A 25861-nucleotide genomic window follows, 5' to 3' on the forward strand; every position below is an offset into this window, starting at 1 on the left:
CTTTACCATATTCTCCTATTTCCAAAATGACATGCAGCAGAATGTTTTGGGGCTCTCTGGAGACCTGTACCGGTTATCAAATTTAATAAATAAAGTAGATGGAATCTGTCTACTCTTCATCTTCCTTGCTCTCCTAGGATTTACTCGTGCTGGCAAATTACCATTTCCAGGCACAACTATTCCCAAGACACTGTGGTGCTTTTCTCATTTTTTCCTGATGGAATCAGATGAGCACAGTGTGGGACTCGTTATCCACTTGCAAGTTTCCCGAAGAAAAAAAAAAAAATGTGACAGCAGGTACTGACAGACACCAATAAGAGAAGCATCTTTAGACAGGAGCTGGAGGCGAGAGGGTGAGTTTAATTGGACGTGTTTGCTTTGTCGTACAATACGGTGCACTATAGAAATTGCAAACTATTTCACTTGCATTCTATCGGCAAGAACTACTTCATAGGTTAAATGAAATGTTCTGCATCCATTCGGAGGACACTTTAATGCAACAATGTTATGTGCCTTTTGACCTTAGCAGTACAAAGCAACTTTTCGAAGCAATTCCGGAGAAAATTCAACCTTGGTGTTAGCGAGGCCTCATTTTTCGATGTATAATAGACCGACGACTACGCTTTCATGTATACAAAGAACACTTAGAGAATAGGTGTCAAACTCAAGGCCCCGGGGGCCAGATGCGGCCCACTACATCATTTTATGTGGTCCGCAAAGACAAATTGTGCATCGACTTCATGTGTCAAAAACTTAAATTACACATTGTCTTCACATCAGGTGTACCTACGGCTAATATTTATTCACCCGACCATCTTTGTGCGGGTATTTTGAATTTCCACACACACACACTCATCCAATAACAAATGTCACTGTCTGAAAGGCTATTAAAGTGGAGCGTGACAATTATTGGATTGGATTTTTGGATGTTTGCTAGTCGTGGAAGGGCTCTGTCCTTATCCCTCTACATAAATGAAGAAGAGTTTAGATCCAACGATTAACAGAATCAGCAATTAAAAGAGTCTGGAAGGCGGAGAGTAAGCTAAGGGAGTTAGATTTTGGACGACACGAGCTGATTTTTTTTGGAGGTGGGGGTAAGTGGATTAACATCTAGTTGGAAGGCACAGGAGCAAGATCCTATAGACTCCACCTGGTGTGCTGGAAATTGGGATTGGAGGTTACTTGCTGCACCCTCAATCCAATCAAACAGGATAATTGGGCACGGCCACAATCCAATACAACATTCTAAACTACTTGTAATCCACTCAGTGGAACTGTCACAGCAACAATGAAGGAACACCTTCATAGCGTGTACCTGGCCTCCTGCTGGATGCATTATGCCACTGATCCAAACCCAAGTTGATTATTTAAGTCGTTCTAAAATAATTTGAAAAAAGACCTTCACTGGTCCGAACATGTGTTATCGTTGTTTGTCACTCTGGCAAATGGTAAATTAATTGAGTCAACATCACAAGATGGATATGTAGAAAAAAAATAAAGAATTGGATAATTGCAGGTCTGCAAAGCTCTAGCCAATCACAACACAGGAAGTGACAACATATTAAACCAAAACCTGTTTTAGCTCAAACTCACAAATGATGCATGCAAATAAATCCAGACTCAGTTAGAAAGTGTGTTGAGGGTAACTGAGGGTTGGAGAGTGACATGAGACACTCTACGAGGCCAATATGCCCTAGAGGGGATGGTAGCGGTGATACTATAAAAAAAGGGCACATTCAATGCAAAATGATTACATCTCTGCACGGACACTTCAAATAGCTGGCCTCTTTTGCTTTTTACCTTCCATTTGAACTATTCTTTACAACCAATTCCCTTCTTCTTCCATCAAAGGAGCTGTCAAGGGCTCTTTCTTCAGGGTGACAGACAGGTCAGGGGTGGAAGGTTGAGGTGGGTTGTGCCCTTTGAGGCTGAGCCTCAGAGCGGCTACCGGGGATGTACATATAGAGGTCTGTCTTTAAGCTGCTGATAACATTCTCGGGGACGTTCCCCAGAGGTGCACAAATGTCAACACTCTCCAGTTATGGGCATATAACTCTATGAACCAACAAAGGAGGTAATACTTTGTCACCTCTGAGAACTTAATGTAGAGCAGATGATTTTAACAAAGGAAAAGGGATAGACTATAAATTATAAAACCTTAGGATACCTTTTTCAGGTTCATTTTTTTTTCATATATATCTGCGACGCAAAATGGCAAAGGGACACAAAACACAAAGGCCCATGTTCTCATTTTCTATCCAAGAGGCCCACTAGGACCACTGAAACTTGCTTGATTTCCCTAGTCCAATTATATCTCCGTGCCCAATCCTTCCAGAATAGAAACATCACACCAAGGGACGCTGTCTGTCTAAGCGCAGCATGCCTAATGGAGTCCCTGAAGTTGACTCCATTTCATTGCTCCTAACTAATGGGCTGTGATATTTTCCCAAACTGACTGCAGCTCTCCTCCCTTGGAAGCTAATCTAGTCAGTGCTGTGCTGGGCCCAACGGTGGCTGCCTTCCTAATAACACCCCCACAATCTTAGCCACCATTGTATTGTCTGAACGCATGCTGCCAACACCCTGTCTACCCCTCCCTGTGCTCATTAGTGCTTTCGAGCCGGCCACTGATTGTCAGAGGGCCGCGCCGATGCCAGCTCTCCCAGTGCACCCAGCCGGCTGCAATGGATTTAACAGGACTTTAATCTAACCGGGCTGTGGAGATGAGGATCCACTTGGGACAGGTATGCTGTGGGGCTCGGGGGGAACATTATACGGAGACTACAGGTTTATAGGAGATGTAGAATTACACCCCATGAGCTGATGGCGGTCTTTCAGTGCTCTCCAATGGCTATCTGTGCCTCGAACAAAAACACAGGAAGAAATAGTCGAGCATTCATTTCTAAGAATGGGTCCCTCTCGGACTATATTGTGGGCACGGAACAGTTGGCCAGATGGCTAAGGGGTGGCCCAGAGCTGCAAAACAATCACCGCTATGGTACAAGTGTGATTTACATAGTGTAAATCTGAAGAAGGGCTTTACGAGGTGAGTCAGAAAAGTTCCAGGACTGATATCACAAGACATACTGAATGTAATATACTGTGGGTCTCAAAAAGATCGGTAAATATTGTACCATATTTTCTGGACAGGTGCACCGGACTATAAGGCGCACTTTCAATGAATGGCCCATTTTAAAACTTTGTCCTTATATAAGGCGCACCAGACTGACTATAAGGCGCACCATTAATGCATCATGTCAGATTTTTAATCCTAATCAAATAATTCTCCTTTTTATCTTTATTTCAACTTCAGACGCAACAAATTACTTTATAATCACAAAATAATGATCCATCGTCTTTTTGATTCATGATTCATAGTCTTCAGCGGGCCACTTGTGATTGATTTCATGACACAATGCTTCGGGCCAGTTTAAATTTAGGAATTTGGTCCATATATAAGGCGCACCGGACTATAAGGCGCACTGTCAGCTTTTGAGAAAATTTGAGGTTTTTAGGTGCGCCTTATAGTCCGGAAAATACGATAAATGTCTGGCAACATGAGGAACTACTTTGAAATGGTTAGCAGTGAATGAATAAAGCACTCAAAAAGGAAAATACCTTTTTTTAATGGAACGCAGGTTAATTATTTTCGTAATTATGCTGGCACCATTTTTTTCCCCCTCTCCAATTGACAAAAGAATTACAGACGATATTAGCTGCACTTGGTTGTTTTAACCACTTGTGAATGCTTAAAAGCAGTTTTCATATGCAATGCATATTAGAGAAATTATGCGATTTTTACCCTCAGTGGTACCTTTTAGCCAGTTTAATCAGCAGGGTAGATACACCAAGGATAAGAGGTAAAACTCTAATTATGCACATTATTCACTTTCCTAAGTGCTGCGCTTCAGCACAAAAAGTTAAGATCCCTCAATGTACAACACCGTGTCGTCCTCACGCAAAGTGCAGGTCAGGATCCAGCCGACACGAGCAGCTAATGGCAGCGAAGGGAGCTCCTAACACATGCTCTGGCTCTTCCAAGAATACGGTGCTCCAGACTTGCTGATTATTGCACCTTGGCCAACCTGCCGGGTCTCCATGCCCAGTACGCATTGATCTCATTTGGCCGGGAGATAAGGCAGTAATTGGATGACCGCTTGGAATCACATGAATCTGCCTGGTTTAGCTAATTCCACTCTCTCTGACCATGTCTCAGTCAGGGCCAAAGGGGAGGGCAAAGGTTAATCTCACCCAATCCCCTGTACAACGTGGCCCTACGCTGCCCTTTGACCTCTTACTGAAATACAAACACAGCTGATGTGATTCCCTTTAACCAGGCCAGATCCAATGGTCTGATTAGTTTACTTCGAATTGTATACCAGGGTGCTATGAAAAATCCATTCATGCAAACTGGAGCCTGTCTTTGCATATTTTGAGAGAGCAGCAGAAACACCCTATACTGATCACCAATTTGTCACACTTACTTTCAATTTATCATAATATAATCATTGATCCACCTATTTCTATGCCACTTATTAAGGTACAGAATAGGGTAGACCAATTCCAGCAAACTGCAGGAATAAATGCTGTTGGGTTTTTATTTCATACATTTATTCAATGCTAAAGTGATTAACAACAACATTCAAAATGGGCCTTGTGACAAATGCTTAACTGATACAGGATGACGGGACATAGACGGAATCACCTGGGAGTACATCAATACTGACAGCTCTGGATCAAAGTGTTGTTGGTGCCGATTAATCATAGATTTTAATGCAGCACATAAAGAACTTGAGTGGAGAGCTACCGTGCATCCAGGCATTGATGAGACAAGCGGGAGTCGACATCTGCGGTTTACGAGACGGGAAGTAATCTCCTTACAATCCCCAAAAAATCTATTTGAAGCCTGACAACGCTCAGCCAAGACAATTGCCCGCGACCATTTATCAAAGTAATAAAATATGAGAGGAAAAAAAAAGTCAGTGCATAGGTAAAATTGACACAGCGGAGAAAGAAAAATGGGGAGGGATATAAATTACCAGGCCGTACTATATCAACATCTACTTCACTATCGTATTTTCCGGACTATAAGGCGCATCTAAAAACCTAAAATTTTCTCAAAAGCCAACAGTGCGTCTTATATATGGACCAAATTCCTAAATTTAAACTGGCCCAAAGCATTGTGTCATGAAATCAATCATATGTGGCCCGCTGAAGACTATGAATCATGAATCAAAAAGACTATGGATCATTATTTTGTGATTATAATGTAATTTGTTGCGCCTGAAGTTGAAATAAAAAAGATAAAATGCAGAATGATTTGATTTGGATTAAAAATCTGACATGATGCATTAATGGTGAGCCTTATAGTCCGGTGCGCCTTATATAAGGACAACGTTTTAAAATGGGCCATTCATTGAAGGTGCGCCTTATAGTCCGGTGCGCCTTATAGTCCGGAAAATACGATACTTCTGTAGTATCATGTTCTACATTTGAAGGATAAAACCAGTGCAGATCAGAAACCCCATTAGCTTTCATATTTTGACAAAAAGTCTACATTTCAGAAATTTTCAGCCAGCTGTTCTAAACAAAGCGCGTTGAGGACAAAGTCTCCAGTGAAAATGGGACACTAACAGCCAATTGGAGTCAAGATGAGGCAAACACTTGTGTGTTATAAAGACAGCAGTAGAATGGCCATCCAGCGCTTTCCTGGGGCCTGACATCTAGATTGCAGATGGATAAGTGTGCGTTAAAACAATATCCTGCTGACCAAAAAAATCATTTCTCATAGCTGCTTCTATTTACTGAAAGGCTGCTTGTCTCCCATCGGGGCCCAGACAAATGAAAATGTTATTTCTCTACTCATGAACTCCTACCAAGTCTGCTTTTTCACTGCTGGCAATTTCATTTCTCTTCCAAATTTGAGTTAAGCCCACGACTTCAGGGAAATAATGTCTCTCGAATAATCTTCTGTAGCTGTAATTCCGGGGTGATGTGTCTTGTCTTTCTTTTTTTGAATCCAGCTGCCCATTTATATTCGGTATATTTTTTTATATACATATATTGTACAGGTAATTTGGTGACACATAAAGAGAATGTGCAAGACTGCAATTACACAAAGTATTATCAAATGTTACAATGCAATCTAGTTTTAAATGTATTAAATATATTACGGCATGGACTCAATTCCAAATACAAAGTTTTGCCGTGTACCTTGTGTTTGTGAGCTTTAGGCTAAATTTGTGTATTCTGAGTTTAGAGAAAGTAGCTTGGCTTGTTTTTTTTTTTTTTTTTTTTTTTAAGAGTGTACTGCACAATCCCACACGTTTGTATCTTTAAGCCTAGAGATATCCAATACAGGTATTTTGTAACTTTCAATTAGTTATTGTTTTAACCAATTCCAGATCTATTTTTTTTTAATCAAGACACGCATTTGAAGTTGTTCACTTTAATATAATATATAAAAATATTTGGTGCATGTGTGTGTCTTGTTTTAGGCTGTGTGTATGTGTGGCTTGCAGCCACTGCAGAATTTATGCTCTATATTGTTGTCTGTGCTGTAAATGGCGACTGTGGTTTTCGGTCTGGTCAGTCAAGACATCCATTTTCAACAGCGCTTATCCTGTACAGGGTCACGGGGGTCGCTGGAGCCTATACCAGCTGACATGGGGCAAAGGGTAGACTACACCCCAAACTGAAAAATAAAATGAAATTGATAAAGCGCTTTAAGAACAATACAGTTGGATCATGAAGTATGATTATAAAAGTGGGATTTTTTTTTTTATTATATAAGATGAATAGAATTGGCGGACAGCAACCTACGTATACATTATTTTAAGAATCCCTTGTGGAGCTGCATGAATCCAAACATGGGTAATATTTAACTGCTGTTTCTGTTCATTCTACAGTACAGGTTGGACTGTGTTTATAAAGCAGCAAGCTTTTGTGTGTTATCCACATGCAGCCGTGTCTGCCCCTTGTGTCTCTCAACCAAACCCAACAAGACTTGATACCACACACAGACGCACAACACAAGCCTCCCACGCAACTCCTTTACCCCGAAGCTAAGCTCCCTGCTCGGTGCACACAACACACAATGCACATACACACACCAGGGATTCACATATACTCAAACACAAACATGTGTTCCTTAGAGATGTTTACATCAATCTTCGGATAGTCTTGTTGTCTGAAAATTATGGGTAAAAGCTTTTGCTTAAGTCGGGCAGGGATTCAAGGCACAATACATAAGCTAGTAAGACAGATAAGCGGGTAAGGATGATTTGTTAGAGCTGCACCACCGAATAGCCAGTAATCATCTGAGAGGGAGGTTGTTCGGGACTCCTAGTGTCTCAAATTATGGTTTCCTTGGCTCCCATTGTTGGGCCTGACAGGCTATTGTGATTTAGATACTATGAGGCTGCATACGATAGTCTTCTGGTGTAATAAATATATATATTTTTTTTAAATAAAGAAAAAATTAAATAAAAATAATACATATATATATATATATTTATCTTATATATACATTATATATTTTCTAATAATTATATATTATATTTTTTTCTAATAATTATATATTATATTTGTATTATATATATATGTGCTACAATAGTCTTCTGGTGTAATAAATAAAAAAGAAAAAAGAAAAAAAAGAAAAGAAATAAATAAATGAATAAATATGACCACATGTTAGGTTGTGTTTTTTTTCATGTGTTCAGCTTGTTGGACAGTGTGCATTTATAGAGTAGAAATGTCGGTCAGTAGAGACCTCCCATCACAAAAGAAAGCACCACTTCCCCTTCCTTCTTCTCCTTCATGCAGCTATAGTTCCCACATTCCTCTCATTGCTATGGCAACTGGCGCTCTCTCCTTGGGCTCTGCATGCATCTAATCAGAGTGAGACCTCTGTGGAGACTCCTCTGGGCTCCACTTATTCAACTTACCCCCACTGAAACGGCCCCACGCTAAAAAAGCTGGAACAAAGAGAGGAGTGACTCCCTTAAGGGGGGGGGGGGGGGGGGGGGGGGGGGTTTCTGTATGAAATCAGAAATTTGGGTTAAAGGGTTGGGTTACGGGAAATGGAATAGGTAGCCAAAAGCCGTAAGATGCGCAGCCCAAAAACAGGGAGGTAGTGTGTGTGTGGCTGTGGCAAATTTCAGTGGAAATTAGACTATGTGGAAAGGGATTTGTTATTGGAAGCCAAGGAGCCTGAATGCTTGGCAAGTATCACTTGGCTCTGGCACCGCTTTAAGCTTGATAAGTCAAAATGGATTCTGGCTGAGCCTATTTATGTCATTCCTGAAAACATATGGATAGGATTCAGGCGCTCAATACTTTCAACCTTCAACAATGACATTCAACACCACTTCTTCAGTCCATTAATCTTCCATGAGAATAGATTTACCATCCCCAACAGAGAGGAACTGCATTCAGCCAAAGCAGTATTTACCACTTCAACTCACTCTGTATCACTTTCAACGGTTAAAGAACCCCCAGTTTACTGGATAAACAGTAACTTAATAACTACAGTTAGTAAGGTCACAATGTTCAGCCAATAAGTCAAATTCTATTTTATCTTCATGGCCTCCGGGTGTAGTAAATAATTAGCGGAGATAAACTAGTAACATCTACTGTCAACCTGAGGGCTTCTCAGAGGTCACTGCACACAATTCTAATTATATTCCTACAGACCCAGGCAAGCCTGACTAAAACATTTGTGAATGCATGAAGGCAGGCGTGCCCCTAGCATTTTTTAGACAAGCCATCCAAGGGGACCTCTCACAGTCCCCTGACAGACATTTGGCTGTTGAGATTTTGGCAGGGCAATTGAGACCAAGCGTAATTTTGCCCGACTGCCATGACACAATGTGTCACAATCTGTTCATAACAAGCTGACTGCGGGCGATGAAAAAGGAGAAAGGGACAGCTAAATAAAAGCCAGTTTGAGGAGAGAGAAAAGTGAACTTGTTTTAATGCCAGGCTAGTGATGTCGGACTATTTCCTGGGAGACAGCCTATTCATCAGGTTGATTTGAGGGCTGTTTAAGCTTGGACCAATTTAGTGAAAAAATAAGTCTCATTGGACACTTATTTGGAGAACAAATATAACCTGGAGACTAAAATGGCTACATTGGATAATTCAACAAATTGCAAATTCTCCAAATACTTCAGTAGGGCTGCAACGGGAAAAATCCAGAACAAAATAGAGGCGCATCGAAATTCCTACACTGAACATATGAGGGATAGAAAATGGACAGTACCATATTTTCCGCACTATAAGGCGCACCTAAAAACCTCCAATTTTCTCAAAAGCCGACAGTGCGCCTTATAATCAGGTGCGCCTTATATATGGACCAATATTGAGCCACTACAGCAGGCGTGTCCAAAGTCCGGCCCGCGGGCCAAATGTAGATATCTTATATATTGACAAAGTTTTAAAATGGGCCATTCATTGAAGGTGCGCCTTATAATCCGGTGTGCCTTATAGTGCGGAAAATACGGTAACTGCCTTAAATCTACTCGAAAACAAAAAGAGTCCATCTCGGCCATTTTATAGTATCATAAACATATCATTTTGTGGCCTGTCATTTCTTCTAGTAGACTTACATTTTGATAGGAGATAATACAGTAAAAAAAGGAAGAGTAATTGTTTCATGGCTTTTATTCTGCCTTGGCTTGGAAAATTATCACTTAAAAAAAAAATCTAACAAAAAGTCAAAAAGACTAATGCTGTCACGGCACACCAAAGTCACCCACACACACACCGTTATTCACAAGATATTCAATGATAATGAGCTCATTATAGGTACAATGATCCTACTTCCATATCTTGTCTTTAATGGGAAACATTTCAAATCAGTTAGAGGCAGACAGAGAAAGTGATAATTGATGCAAGCAATTACAAGTTCTGTGTCGCAGCAAATTGTCCAACATATCTGGGCACGCAGGGTGACTGTGACCTCATTTACATCTGAGTGTCAAGCAATAATTGGAGAATGTATTGAGGAGGTGGGATGGAGCTCCATTTATATTCCCTAAACAGATCTGGGTGTGTGAAATCAACCCAGACATGAAGCATGTGGAAAGGTTCATATAAGCAAAGTTTTAACAAAATAAAAATAAATAAAGGGTATGTTTTGTAGGCACAGGCAAATCTCATCAAAATAGTGATCTTTACAACAACAAATATACTTTATGACAGTAATTGGTTTCTAAAAGCTGTAATTTCAGCATTTAGAATGGTTTTACCACATGCACACTGAATTCCGCAGAGGCTGTCATGTTTTGACCAGAACGCCAGTAATAACTAGGTCCAGTTTCACGAACCGTGGCAGGAGACTTTGGCAGTGTTTAGGGTTGAAACCACTTCAAACGCACCAGAAGATGATGTGCTTGACTTTAAACAACATCACTTCCAGATGTTTCATTACAAAGCAGCCTTCCAAGACCTCAGTGAAAGCAAACTCTCTGAGAAGACTGGGAGGGATTTTAACAACGAGCATTTTACATTTTGTGGGGAAAAAGCGTGTCGTCTGGTGGTAAATTCATTATACAATTAAACAACGTACTCAAGTGCGGCGACTGATGTGTGTTCGAAAAGTAATACAATTTCATCAGTGTGTTTGTTTTTGCTTGCAGACGAGTCATTGAAGACATCTGCAATGAACCACTCGCATTAACAAAATTGACACTTTGGGTTGTGGCGGGGAAATATTTGAATTAACGTATTTTATGCATTATAAGGCGCACCTAAAAACCTCAAATTTTCTCAAAAGCTGACAGTGCGCCTTATAATCAGGTGCGCCTTATATATGGACCTATATTGAGCCACTACAGCAGGAGTTTCCAAAGTCCGGCCCGCGGGCCAAATGTATACATCTTATATATGGACAAAGTTTTAAAATGGGACCATTCATTGAAGGTGTGCCTTATAATCCGGTGTGCCTTATACATGGACAAAGTTTTAAAATGGGCCATCCATTGAAGGTGCGCCTTATAATCCGGTGCGCCTTATAGTGCGGAAAATACGGTAATAATATGAAACTACACGTGTCATTTAAGGTTTTCACGAAAGGCTCAGCTAGTAAGTGTTCCTTCTAAGTTACATCTCTCGGATTTGTATTGATATATTTTGAATTGGAACCATTTGATTCTTGCATCTTTCAGAAAATGGGTCAGACTGGTTTTTGTACACCCCTACCATAGAGGTCCGGTCTTGACTGGATTCAACCAGATACGTGTATCACAGCATGCCATAAATACAAAATCTAAGCCGAGAGAGGTCACAACGATACAACAGCTGAGCTCAAGTCAATTGTTCCAAAGAGGCCTAACCTACCAATGATATACTGTGCGTAATTAAGGGAGGGAACAACAAATATTATTCAGTAGGTTGCCAAAGAACTGATTTATTCTTGGAATGGGTGCACACATAGCCATGTGTCTTGAATAATTTAACACAAATTGAGAATATGTAAAATAAAATTTGGAACTGCTCTAAAATGTCAACTTATACCTAGAGTCTCCTTTATTATAGTCTGCCTTTTGTGGGCTCTGACCCAGCACTCCAAAGCTTCTTCTCTTATCAAGAATCTTGGGTAGAAAAAACACACGCACCAAAAAAAAAAAAAAAAAATGGAGTAACACGCTGTTTACTTGGGATCCCAGGCCCGTAATTGCCAATTTATTTGATAGGCAGCTGGGTAATGATGGCATTTCACCCCTTGCCACAGAGACTAAACAGAAGTGATTCATCCCCTTCCCTCCCTGATCCAAACGACTCCCTCTGCTTGGGACCGCTGCTTGCCTCAATGCCTGCCACCCAGACCGAAAGGGGTGGGGTGTGCTGGGGGGGATGGCGGCCATGTCGGCTTCAAACAAACCCAAAAGGGAACCCGGCACTTCAGAGGAAATGCAGCTAAGCCTGCCAATTTAGCTGGGCTTTTGAGGGTTGAGGCAAACACAGCAGACCTGATATGCCATTTGTACGCCTTAATAAGCTGGCAGAATTGGGTGGAAAAAGGAAGACAAGTGAAAAAGAAGAAGCTGCCATACCTGACCCCCTTCGACCTGTATTGTCCTGCCAGCCAGGGCCAGGTCAGAAAAATCAGTTCATCTGCTTCATTGGAGCATTATGGCAATATGAGGGCAGGGGGGGGGGGGGGGAGTAAATGGACTTGCTCAGGAACCTGGGCTAATCTGAAATGAAGACCCACACAGCCTGACGGGGGACTGATGTCAGTCAGGGTGTCTTCATGCTTGCCAGCTTTCGGCAGCTCTTCTGGCAGCACGCTAAGTGTCCTGCAAGGTGTTTTGGGGCGAGGGGAGAAAAGGGCTGTGACTCCCGAGAGCCTCAAATGGCAGTCCAAGTGGAAGTGATTATAGAGAGGGTGACAGATGTTTCTTGAGAACAAGCCGGAGTGTGAATTGTGGTGTTTCTGCTTGAGGAAGCCTTCAATTTTCTCTAAAAATAATAGATACTCATGGTATTTTTTGTTATTGCCAAAAACAAACAAAATAATATACTGTTATCATTCCAATTCAGGTCAAGTATGACCTTAAATGTTTATAAGTAAATACGGTATTTTTTTGGACTATAAGGCGCACCTAAAAACTTAAAATTTTCTCAAAAGCCGACAGTGCACCTTATAGTCCGGGGCGCTTTATATATGGACCAAATTCCTAAATTCAAACTGGCCCGAAGCATTGTGTCATGAAATCAATCATAAGTGGCCCACTGAAGACTATGAATCATGAATCAAAAAGACTATGGATCATTATTTTGTGATTATAAAGTAATTTGTTGCGTCTGAAGTTGAAATAAAAAAAAATGGAGAATGATTTGATTTGGATTAAAAATCTGACATGATGCATTAATGGTGCGCCTTATAGTCCGGTGCGCCTTATATAAGGACATTTTAAAATGGGCCATTCATTGAAGGTGCCTTATAGTCCGGTGCGCCTAATAGTCCGGAAAATACAGTAATATTAAATTAAGGGTTTATTTTGAAATAATTTCTCATTCACTGATATTAGTAATGTGACAAAGATCTTTGTAGAATTTTCAAAAAACATGGAATGAGCAAGGTGTTTCTTGATTCCCCTACAATAGAGCAAATCAACTTAGGAAGATGTACAATCTTATTAACATTGTTGGTTAAAAAAAATAAAAAACATCTTTGGCAGGGGTAATGAAATTTCAGTTTATTTTGGTAATACGTTTGAATTACTTTCAAATACGTAGTTGCAGTCCGCTGACATTTGGGCTAATACTGTCTTGTTAGAGTCTCAAAAGATGACACGTCTGGTTTCCCGATTGTACATGGCATTACAGCGATGATAGTCGTTCGCAAGTTCGCACCACAGTGCAGGCTGACATAAATCAGCAACTATCATTTCAATTTCAACATCAAATTACTTATTTCATTTCATGCCCAGTCAAGCGTCAAAGCTACATGCAGAACAGAATCGGTTTTGCTCCAGTTGTTGAGCCATGTCTTTCTCAAAGACTAGCTCGTCTCGCTTCTGACAGCTTTAATTATGGCCAGATATCTGATTGCTCCACTGTAGATTCTTCACACGAATAAAAATCACGTGTGGCCACTCCACTATTGTCCTGAACGTCTCCAAAACAAAGGTAGACCTGGGTCAAAGGTAAATCATGTGTGCACTGCTAATCAAAAGTATTGAAACAGTGAGCCTCTGTGCCTTGTTAGCATTAGCAACAAATGTTTTATTCATCCTGTATTTGGGTTTACTTACCAATCTGTGGAGAGGAATTGTGAAAGGATTTCTTAATGATGCATTTTTGACTGGTAGACATTAACATCATACCTTTTGATCACATCAGACAATGCCTGGTCCCTTTCTGCATCCCATAATTATACAGACCATATTTGAAGCCATACTGGTACTCACATCTGTCAGCCGGTCTCTGGAGCTGCTCCTCATAGAAGGTTTGGACTCTCCACTCACGCTCTCACTGTCGCTGTCTTTGCGTTTGTTCTGTCCTGGCTTCAACTGCTTGAACACAAAATGAGAGCACAGGTTAACAACGTGAAGATAAACTCGCTCCAGCTATACTGTACACAAGCTGTTGGCCTCCTGCAGAATTCAGGTCATAAATATGCGGGAACTGGCAGGAGCCGTCTAAGGACTTCTCGGTCCTTTCAACGGCCGTCACAACGCTTGCCAATGAAAGACGAGCCATCTGATATTGCAGCGTGAAGCTACTCGCAGCTCATGAAACAGAGAACGGGGACAAAACCCGCTCCAGAACCTTTAAATGGAGCCTCTTTGCTTTCCAAGTAGACACCACATGCTGAGACAGCAGGAGCTCCGCAAGTGTTATTCTCCAGACACTCGGTTGGAAATGCCACAAAATGAGTAGAATGACGAGGACGAGCGAGCCAATCCGCAAGCATCTGAAGCTCTTCAAAATATGGAGAACAATAAAAGACTCTCGGGAGAGAGCCGAGCTGAGTGGAATGAGGTGGTTGTATACTCCCTGTCCAAGTGTGTGATTGAAGTCCACCAAAAGTGTCTGTCCCTTGCAGACCAGACAAACACTGCAGCTTTCATTTCAAAGCACATAAAAAAATAAAAAAAAAGCTGCCTTTATGGGACAGTGCAGTAAAGTGGCGGCTCAGACACTTAATAGGAAAAGTAGAGAGATGCTGGCTTGGACACCAAGATGATAGCCCATTTTTCCTGCCATTTGAAAGGAGGTGTGGGGCTCCCAAGCCGTATAAACAGTATATTTTCCACCCACTTCTTTTGCTCCGATTAAAGGCCACAAGGCGAGGGAATAGTGACAAAACTCTTGAGTTGAGCAGATAATTAAAATGATCCCCTCCATATTCTGTCGCCATTAGTAGTGTGAAAAGAATTCTATTCCTTGAGAGAATTGCATGACGGGTGGATTCGCCAGAGCATGATAAAGAGACTCCTATGTGACTATTTGGCTGTGTGCGGATGGTCCGAGAGAATCAAAAGCATTAAGAGCAAAGACCCAAGGCCGCCAATGCCCTGCGCTGTGATAGCGGTAATTACATAACACATTTAATTCCCAACAAAACCAGAGCACATTCCACTCTTTTTTTGTGGAAACGCCAAATTGTCCAAAGGGAGTTTATGGGCCGTTAAAAAAAATAATAATATTAGCGAGTGAGGCATTGAGCTGATTATGTGACGGACCCTTTGGCATAATCTATTTGCCTTACCGTATTTATTCTTATGCTTGTGATGTAAGAACGTATTCGGTTTGGCCGGCTAACGACCATTAAATTAAAACCTTTTGGTAATCAGTCAATAAAGCCCATTCAAGCAGTGTATCAATATAAATGATAAAAGTACCGTATTTTCCGCACTATAAGGCGCACCTAAAAACCTCAAATTTTCTCAAAAGCTGACAGTGCGCCTTATAATCAAGTGCGCCTTATATATGGACCAATATTAAGCCACTACAGCAGGCGTGTCTAAAGTCCGTCCCGCGGGCCAAATGTATATATCTTATATATGGACAACATTTTAAAATGGGCCATTCATTGAAGGTGCACCTTATAATCCCGTGCGCCTTATATATGGACAGAGTTTTAAAATGGGCCATTCATTGAAGGTGCGCCTTATAATCTGGTGCGCCTTATAGTGCGGAAAATACGGTACTCCATCAAATCTATGTACGATTCCAAAATAACTTGTCCAATTAAGACATCCTAATAAAGTGTGGTTCATCTTTCAAGGATATTAAATCGCTCAGGACCTGATTACACAGCTATTTGAACACATATCCCTCATCTTGTTCTCTTTAATTTGCCCGAGCGCCATTAAATAACTTGATAGAATACATTTGACTTGTTTTTTATTCACTTTTCAAATGCCCAGTTGATGAATTCATTTATTTATTATTTATTCTCGGGACTCAATGAAAAGGAAATTCTGGAGGTCACTGCAATTAAAATTCCTGTAATTTAATGCCCTTCTATGTGACAATATATCAGAATAAGAAGCCTATGCGGGGACGTCTCTTATTAACAACTCTGATGTGATTATTCCCACAAGGCAGGTAGGTCTTTTAAACATGGCCACAATTTTATCGGCAATAACGGACAGTGTTGCTACTGCCCCTTTATTGCAAGCGAGCCTTATCTATAAAGCTAAGGAAATGACTTTGTCTGCATAATGTTTTCTAATTTCTTCATGGTGAGAATGAAATACTGTATGGGGGTCAAACAAGCACGCACTGATTAAACCATTTTTTTTAAATCATTAATAATCTACTTATATTTGCTAATATACAGGAATCAAAATTAAACATGTATTTGAACGCCTTTTTTAGGTTATTCACTAATTGAGAGGTTCATTTTGCACATCATTGGAAATTAAACTTTTCGAAACTAAAGTGACAATGTTGCTTAATTTTAAAAGGCAACATTTATAAATGAACTCAAAATGGCTTTTTACTGCACTGTGCCTCTGCTGCAGTGTTTAGATTCAAGTTGAGTTCAATACATGCACCCAAAAATATTAATGATGCCTTCTCTTACATTTTATAATGCATATAGTCGATTATTTACATTGTGAGATTTGACCAAAGCATTCAGGCTTATTCTCAAGGGATTTGAGGCAATCACTAAAGTAGGCTTCGCTAAAATTTCTTACCACAAAAATATTTTAGAGTCACGCACAACCAACCTAGCAAACCCACCAAGCTCACGATCCACATCAGAAGAAGGCAGTAAGTTCTCGGTGGGATTCACATCTTGGTTTCCCTTAGTTACGCTCAGCGGCGGCAGCTGCAGAGCTCGGCAGTCATAAAACCGAGAACAGTTTAACATCTTTTATTGTTCTTGTGCGGCTCTCCGAACAGCTAACCTGTACTCGTAGGATCTGGCAGTGAGAATTCCACTAGGGCGGCAATGAAAGAGGATCTCATTTACCTAAAAGCGCTTATGAATTTTTAATTTGCTTTAACAAGTAAATTAACAAGTCCCTCATTTGGGTAGTTTTATGGCTGCTTGCCACTGAGGGAGAACCATGAAAGTTTTATAGATAATCCACTCGCTGGGAAGCATCGCTGATAATAAATTGTCTATTTCCTGGGGCATTGTCAGACCCGTTGGTTTCCACCGACTACGCTTTGAATATCTCTTTTTATGCTGCCTTCAGAGGTCTATATACTACGGTTATTAAACTGCTTGCAAGGCTCGCCACTCTGCAGTTAAAATGAACAACTTGAGGAATTCGAGTGGACTTCACACAGGTGCTTATTGTGGCCTTCGGGGGGCCCTATTGCCATACATTACAAAACGTTAACCAAAGCTAATTATGGGCCTTAAAGCCTTTATAGAAAATATCCACACAAGACAAAGCCCCTCCATTGCTCCATTGTTCCTTATTTGCGGTCCCGCTATTAATATTTCGATAATTAATAGCTCTTTTTTGGTCTAAAGTGCATTGCGATTCCACGTTTGACCACTAGATGGCAGTGTATTTACTTTGAGGCGTGAATATGAAAGAATAAGAACGAAAAGCTATTACTGTATTTCCTCACAATGTAGTTTTCTTGAAAACTTATTGTTATCTGCTGTAATCCAGTTTTTTAAATCTACAAATGAACAACTTTGGAAAAAAAAAGTTTACTATAAACACAAAAGGATTGTACACTGTTACACTGCTTGTAAAATGTGTTATCCATATCTGTCAACACAAATGTTCAAAAGTGTTTTCATATTTTATGTGTTTGAAGACCTTAATCACCAAATCATGTGGCGTAAAATGTGAATATAGAGCAATTAAATAAGGTAAGATTTTACTTATTGCAGGGTTGTTCTAGACCAGGGGTGTGAAGTGAAGACGATTTGTAGTTTTAGTATTGACACATGAAGTTGATGCACAATTTGTCTTCAGGGGCCACATAAAGTGATGCGGTGGGCCGTATCTGGCCCCCGGGCCTGGCGTTTGACACCTATGTTCTAGACGGTAACCCCCGCGATGCCTGTTGGTTCATCGCATACTGTAAAATCACCTTGACTTACTTGACAACAGCAGTTGGAACGTGCTGCTCCCGTTTAACTCCCAGCGAGCTTTATCAGATTAGACTGGGAAGTGAAAAGGGGACCTAAGGGTTCGTCAGGGTCAGTAAGAAAGCTGACAAGAGGATCTACAACATCTTTTCTGACAGCGGCTGTGAGGAGGGCCCACCAGCATGGCCGGACGCTGACCCGGTGCTTTGCTCCGAGGCCCGGCTTGCTCTAACAGCCACAGACAGCAGTCCCGCCTGGCCTTCGTGTCACCCATAAGTCCTTGTGCCACGCTTTGTCGTAGCCTGTCACTAAGCATCAGCCCTACGCTTCCATTGCCCCAGATTTGTTTATTGTTAGCTCTGCACGGGGGGGCAAAAGGGTCACAGGCAGCCAGTGTAAGAAGAATCCTTAATAGCACTCTTAGGTAATCATAGTAACTACCGAATTTTCCGGACTATAAGGCGCACCGGACTATAAGGCGCACCTTCAATGAATGGCCCATTTTAAAACATTGTCCTTATATAAGGCACACCGGACTATAAGGCGCACCATGAATGCATCATGTTAGATTTTTAATCCAAATCAAATCATTCTCCATTTTATCTTTTTTATTTCAACTTCAGACGCAACAAATTACTTTATAATCACAAAATGATGATCCATAGTGTTTTTGATTCATGATTCATAGTCTTCAGCGGGCCACTTATGATTGATTTCATGACACAATGCTTCGGGCCAGTTTGAATTTAGGAATTTGGTCCATATATAAGGCGCACCGGACTATAAGGCGCACTGTCGGCTTTTGAGAAAATGTTAGGTTTTTAGGTGCGCCTTATAGTCCGGAAAATACGGTAAATGACATATTAGACTTTCTAGTGAGTTGTTAGTATGTGGTTAAGATGTCATTCGCAACTGGCCATTTCCTCTCATTTTCAATCTTCTGGCATCATTGTGAGGAAGCAATCTCGGGAGATCTTGTCAGACATCATTTTCCAAGCAAGGGATAGATCAGTAAGGCTACAGAGGTGGCTTTTCTAGCTTCTGTGCTGGAATGTGAAGCCATACGAGCCACAGAGGACTAGTCACAGTAGCCGCAGGGTAAAAGCATCTCGAGCAGACAGGCAAATGGAGGCTTCGGGGGGGGGACAAGAGGATGGGAGGGGGGGAATGCATGGCTGAGAGCACTGCCTTGATCTCATCAGTCATACTAAGGACTCCATTTCCTCCACCGCAAGCTGGAGGCTACTGAAGTTTGCGGCTGCATTTATCTATTGCCATAAATCCTTGATTTATGACGACATTACAGACAAATCAATATGCTTTTAACATCCATCCTCTGGCCTGCGTCACAAGCACCCCACTCCTCTCTCACAAATGGTCATATAATGCTGTAGTCTGGTGCATTGAGTTATGGGGACAATTCCCAGATTTAATAATGAAAGGCGCTAGTGGGGAAAAGTTAGTGCTGAGAAGAGGGCAGCAGGAGACATATACTCTCAGATCATATCCGAACATCTTGTTATAGAGGCCAAGCACGGCAATAAAATAAACCCCCCCTGCCCACTTTACACACCTTCAATTCCCTTAAATGGGAGGGGGAAGGATGGGGATGAGAGCAGATGAATGCTCATCACCACGTAACTACTCATCAAAAAATGTGTGCGCAATTAATTGCATGGCTCCCCAGCTCTTCAATCTGTGCTACAAAGTTATTACTTCAATATTGGCTTTCAGAGACCAATCCAACTGTAGCCACAACTAGCTGCAAAAAAATAAGAGTAAGAAACTTAAAAAATAAAAAACAGCTCCCAGAGTATGGTCGGCTTCAATAAAAAGCGGTGCGGGGAAAAAAAAAAAGACAACAGAGAAAAAGACCTCTCCTAACGGCTTGCAGGGGCTATCATTTCTCTTTTTTATTGCCATTTATTTTCCTCCAGGAATTCACTGCCAGTATATTGGCAGGCCTTCCAGTAGATGGATGCAATGAAATTTAGCGCAGACACTTAACACTGGGTCAAGCCTTATGTGCAGCTCATGTGCAGTAAGAATATGATAGACAATGGCGTTACAAAACCCCAATACATATTTTGAATGTTACATAAATAGTAGCGACATGCTAAGTATGTCAAAGGTGCTCTGGTGACTTTTAGACAAGGTGATTATTTTGTTAAAAAAAGCAATGCACCACTTATGTATACCATATTTTCCGCACTATAAGGCGCACTGGATTATAAGGCACACCTTCAATGAATGGCCCATTTTAAAACTTTGTCCATATATATGATATATACATTTGGCCCGCAGGCCGGACTTTGGACACGCCTGCTACAGTGGCTCAATATTTGTCCATATATAAGGCGCACCTGATTATAAGGCCCACTGTCAGCTTTTGAGAAAATTGAAGGTTTTTAAGTGCACCTTATAGTACGGAAAATACGGTAATTGGTTCAGAATGACTACAGGAGCACCAAAATAAAAAAAATAATTGATTCATGAAAACAATGCTGTCTTTTAGACATGGTGACTATTTTGTTAAAAAAAAAAAAAAAAGCAATGGCCACTTATAATTGGTTCAGACTGACTATGGGAGCGAAAAAAAAGAATCTAAAATTGGCTTAGTGAAAACAATGTTTGCCGTGGTAATTGAGCAATTAAGATTTGAACATGATTGCTGATGAAATCTTTGTATTCACGCTGGCACTTTTTTATTACAAAGTAGCCAGGATGGTAAGTGAAGGTTACGAGGTCATTTATGTTAGCAAGTGGATATTGAGGACAGACGGTCGGTGATGTGCGGCGAGTGGCGGTATTAACCAAAATGAATGATATTATCTCACCTTAGCTGCATTTGGCTCCATCTGCACGACTATTCAGGGGATTAGGGGGAGGCTGTAAAAATAATGGTAGGATATACATTTCCGATTCGCCTGACCTGAGTGCATGCCCAAGGCCAACTCTATCATCAGTAATCTCTGCAGTAAATGTCCTCATCTAGCCACCATCCCTACATTCCCATCTGCCATTATTAAGTCATAAAAGTATCATAAAATAAGCAGAGTTTGTCTGCGTTGTGAGGATCACGGTAGCAAACATCTGCTTCACAAACCAGTAATGGGTGACAACAAAATGGCAAACCACAATTGCAGTTGAAACGACCATCTCGGGTGGTTATTCAGTTTACAAAGCACATTCTTTAATTCTACTACAAGTACCGTATTTTCTGCACTACAAGGCGCACCTAAAACCCTCAAATGTTCTCAAAAGCCGACAGCGCGCCTTATAATCCGGCGTGCCTTATATATGGACCAATATTGAGCCACTACAGCAGGCGTGTCCAAAGTCCGGCCTACGGGCCAAATGTATATATCTTATACATGGACAAAGTTTTAAAATGGGACATTCATTGAAGGTGCGCCTTATAATCCGGTGCGCCTTATATATGGACAAAGTTTTAAAATGCGCCATTCATTGAAGGTGCGCCTTATAGTGCGGAAAATACGGTATCTGATTTTATATGATTGCCCTCCAAAATCTAAATTTTGGATGTCCGCATTATGTTTTTTGTTTTTGCATGCATTCACCTGCTAATTAAACTACTTAGAGAGTACTTTGCAGTCTTGATTTGAAAAAAAAATATCATCACATGCTTCAGCTGATGTGAGTTTGTACCGTAATTTAAGATTATACAGCTTTGAGGAAAGCTACTGGCCACGCAAGACCTCACAGCATTCAGTCGTATAAAAAGCTGCCCCTTGTGTGTCACAAATTCCAACACACAAGGGAGCAGTTATAGCTGAGCCAAGTTCTACATCACATGTACTATGCTCAGTGCTCTTTATTTATACGCTTGTTTTTCCCTTCTGTAGTACTGTTAGCGTCTTTCAGCAACCATTAGAGAAGAGGCAGAACAAAGCTATTACTTCTCTTCGCCGTGCCCATATTCTATTTGTGTTTTTGTCTGGGAGAGTAATGGTGTTCCTTTACAGCATAAATCAGGTTTAGCCCATTTTTGGTTTTGTTATTATTTTTTGCAACATGTTTTATTTAGCGCACTACATCTTGTTCTATGTCAAGCTATTTTTTGGCGACAAAAAGCTTTCTAAGTTCTTGGAGAGGCATCCGAGGTTACGAATCGACCTTTAGAAGGCAATTTTGCCAGTAAAATGACTTCTTTACTGTTATCAATTGATCGCCTGGACCTAGGGATTGGTTTAAAAGCCACCAGGAAATGGAATATAGTTTCAGTTTTCAGCAGGGTCCAAGACCAGGCTTGCTGACCTTAGCCTCCAACAAGCTTTGTCATCTGCGGAATGCCAAGATCGATGCTCTCTAGGTCATCACCGGTGACAAGGTTCCAACTAATAACACAGCTTTTGCTGCCTCTGCAACGTAAATGCCACAATATTTCTGAGCAGCTTTTTCGATTTGGATGGAAAAACCAAGATATGGAATGTGGGAGCTATCAGATGAAGTGGTGGTGGGCTGATGAAGAATGGTTATGTCTTTGCACCGATGCTGGCTTAGAGAGAGAGAGAGGTAGGAGGAAAAAAAACCCACGATGTGCTACGGAGGGAGGGTGGGGGTGGGGGTCTGATAAATCGAAAATGACTGGCTGCCGAGTTGTAATCTGCCAGCGCCAAGCCCCCTGTAGCAACAAGCCAAATGAAAAAGCACGCTGACAGGCCAGAGAGATGAAGGGCCTGCGGTAGATTACGGAGAGGAGATGGCGCAAGGTGCAGAAAAAAAAGAGGAGGGGGGGAGGAGGAAGGAGGACAGCTCCAACATGGGGTGGGACAGTTTGTTCTTGTTTACAAAGGTGTTCAGAGGACAAAGACAGGAATTAGTCATGTCTACCTATACATAAAACACCACACAGACTCAATTTTCTTTCCTGCAAAGTTCCATGAAGATTGGACGTGTTCTTATCATGTACTGTTAAGTGTCGAATGATTTTCAGCACCACGGAGAGCTTTGGCGTAAGGACATATTTTGTAAGTTAGTGACTAAATGGTGAGATGCTAATACTAATAAAAGACTAAATATAATACATACATAGATAAATAATAAATAAATAAATATACAGTTATGGTTATTTAATTTTCCTTCGGGAATGGTAATTAGTTTAATTTTAAAAAATGCATGCCTCTGCTGGTTACAATTAAGCAGCGAGTTTCTACACGACAAATGTGTTTTGTTCCAATAAGCAAGTAAATGTCACAAAGAAAGAAATATAGGCAATTTTCTGTCTCACTTCATGTTTCTTTTAAATTACAGTGTGATGAGATGCTAAAATGTCACAGTATTTACGTGTATCTGACACAGCCATCATAATGCCATCTAGCTTACAAAGCTGCAAACTAGATCAGCTTTTAAGTGTCCTCTAGAAAATGTGTGATCATCTGAAAATAATGTCCCACAATTTGATGCTCTTCTCACTTGTGATCTTTGCATTTTGACTAAATGCCAGCAGGCTGGGGGGGGGAGAAGGTGGCGGTCAGAGGACCCAAGAAGCCAATTGTCCTTCACAAAGCAGGTGAATCAAGCTGCGGCATTCAAATCCGACACAAGAGCTCCACCTACTGCAAGAGCCTCCAACGTTCCTCTGTTAAAACAGCAAGGCTGACTGAAAAGGAAACAGTGCACACGACATTTATTAATTTATAATTCATAACACGACCAAGTCGCAAGGAACTACTAAAGGCCTGTTCACCTCTTGACAGTATTAAAGGTGAAAGTCTCCTATATGGAGGGTCTAGTCTGCCTAACAGGACTCCTCACCTTAATACTCAACAAAGCTCTCTGGCAAGAAATGCAAGGTCATTTGAGCAGCAGCCCAGGACACGACCACCGGCATCCTAAGTGGGCACTCAGTGGAAAATAACGAAAGATGGTAGAGCCAGAGCCCACCCGGTCGTACCAAAGCAAATAGCGTGTCTGCACTATCCACAGTTTACACATCGACATCAGATGAGCTGCATATATTTAGAAATCACCCGTGGCTCAGCGTGGGGTCTGATGAATTCACACAGCAGGAAGCGGCAGCGGCGGCGTGCTTTCAACGGCATTATCAGCAACTCTTTGTTGTTTATCCATTGATGCTTTTTTTTTTTTTTTTTTTTTTTTTTTTTGCCCCAACCCCACTCTGCCTCACCACTGCAGCAGACATGCCCAGGAAAGCAACTGCGGCTTTAAAGATGGAAAGACTGGATCTGGATCCCCCCCCTCCTTCTTCTCTTGTTTCATTTGTAAAGCCCATGGATCACAGTGGGACAGTCACGGAGAAAAGCCATCTCTCTCACAGCATGGCCGCTGATTCACTGCAACACCGATCGGCTGCATGCACCCTCACTTCCCGCACTCCCGCTGAGCTATTCAGGAAATCATGACTGAAACTGAACTGCTTCTATGCTTATCGTCATTCTTAGCTGAGGCACTGCAAAAAATAAAAAAATAACACTCCATCTCCAAACTCGGAAGAAAAATAAGGTTGACAGTTAAACTGCACAAAAAATTGCTTTCACTGAGTCAAAATGATGACAAAATAAATGATTTGGACGCCCTTTAACCCTTTTCTGTTTTTATCGTAAAATATTACTTTGACGTGACACTTCCTGATTATAAATTCACTTATCTCAATGAATTAGCCACTATGTAAATACGATTCTTGTCAGAGCAAAAATAAGTTCATCACTTTAATCCACAGGCAATTTCCAAAACAAAATTTCTAGTATGAGATAAAGCTTTTACAGAAGCAGAGTGAGACGGACGGTCGGCGCTGACACTTAATCAAAGAAATACTGAGTGAAGTCATGTCACTTAGTTCCACCGTGGCAGCTTTTGCATGAAATAGCTTTGAGCTATGCAGTCATCCGGCACCACATTATCGAACAGCCATTGAGGAATCTTAAGTGGAAGAAGAAGAAAGCGTTTTTTTCTCACGCTGGTATGTAGCAGACATTGCTTATCAGCCACTGGCCAAAAAGTAGTTAATGAAATATTAAATTGGGGGGGACAACTTAAGTTAAAAGACCTTTTCCTATATATTGGCTAATATAAGTCTGACTCTATAAAAAAATAAATAAAATACAAGCTGTGACTGCTTCAACCTTGACGGCAAAACTGCATTTTGTCTCCAAGATAAGACTTCCTTGTATTCCATGTCTTAAGAACTCACAATAGTCCTGAGACAGACAAAACAGAAGCCTCGTGAAATGCGCACGAGTCAGCACACGGGCGAGTTCCCACATATTGACAACTGTGCTGAGTGCAAAATAAAACGAGCCAAGGTTGTGAAGTATTGTGCTACAATGATTCATGACCTCCAAGCGTTTTTATTCCCAGACTCAATAAAGTTCATTATGTTTTGACTCTTCATAAACATCTGTATAGTGATCATGTAGCGCTACCGTCTTACAGGACAAAGAAAGACAAGTCGAAAAAAAATTAAAAAGGCCCCATTAAACAAGTCCGTCTATCTTTTTTTTCCCCCCCAAGAAAACTTTTCATTTAAAATTGCCTTTTCAGTTCATACACTTTATAAAAGCATATCTTTATAAGATCCGAAGAAAGACAGCAAAGGCCCGATTCCCCCGTGGGACATCTTTTAAACACACGAGTAAATAATTTAGCAGCGCTTGAACAAAGACTGAATCTGAATCTTGCTTCTCTCATGTATGCTGCACTTTCTTTCCCCGTCCCACAAGAAGTGCCAATGACACTTTTCCCTGTGTTCAAGTATCCCCCCCGCCCCCCAAGATTTCCGAGGTGATTTTCATTGCTACAGCCAGAAGGTTTGTTTGCTGCTGCTGCTTAAGTTCAGACACCACTGACTTTTTT

At 41.1% G+C, this 25861-nt stretch overlaps 1 protein-coding gene across 16 annotated transcripts in view; it reads right to left on the reverse strand.

Annotated features, from left to right (window-relative positions):
• The window catches only part of auts2a (activator of transcription and developmental regulator AUTS2 a), a 172209-nt gene that overhangs the window by 95425 nt on the left and 50923 nt on the right, over positions 1-25861 (reverse strand). For 11 of the 16 annotated variants that reach the window (XM_049743489.2, XM_049743482.2, XM_049743490.2 and 8 more), the window contains one exon: positions 13920-14024. In XM_049743489.2, the coding sequence (XP_049599446.1) occupies positions 13920-14024 (105 nt within the window). The remainder of the gene's footprint in view (positions 1-13919; positions 14025-25861) is intronic. The other 5 variants (XM_049743485.2, XM_049743499.2, XM_049743483.2 and 2 more) reach the window with 1 other exon arrangement.

Source organism: Syngnathus scovelli, chromosome 15, assembly GCF_024217435.2.
Source record: "Syngnathus scovelli strain Florida chromosome 15, RoL_Ssco_1.2, whole genome shotgun sequence".
Taxonomy (NCBI): Eukaryota; Metazoa; Chordata; class Actinopteri; order Syngnathiformes; family Syngnathidae; genus Syngnathus; species Syngnathus scovelli.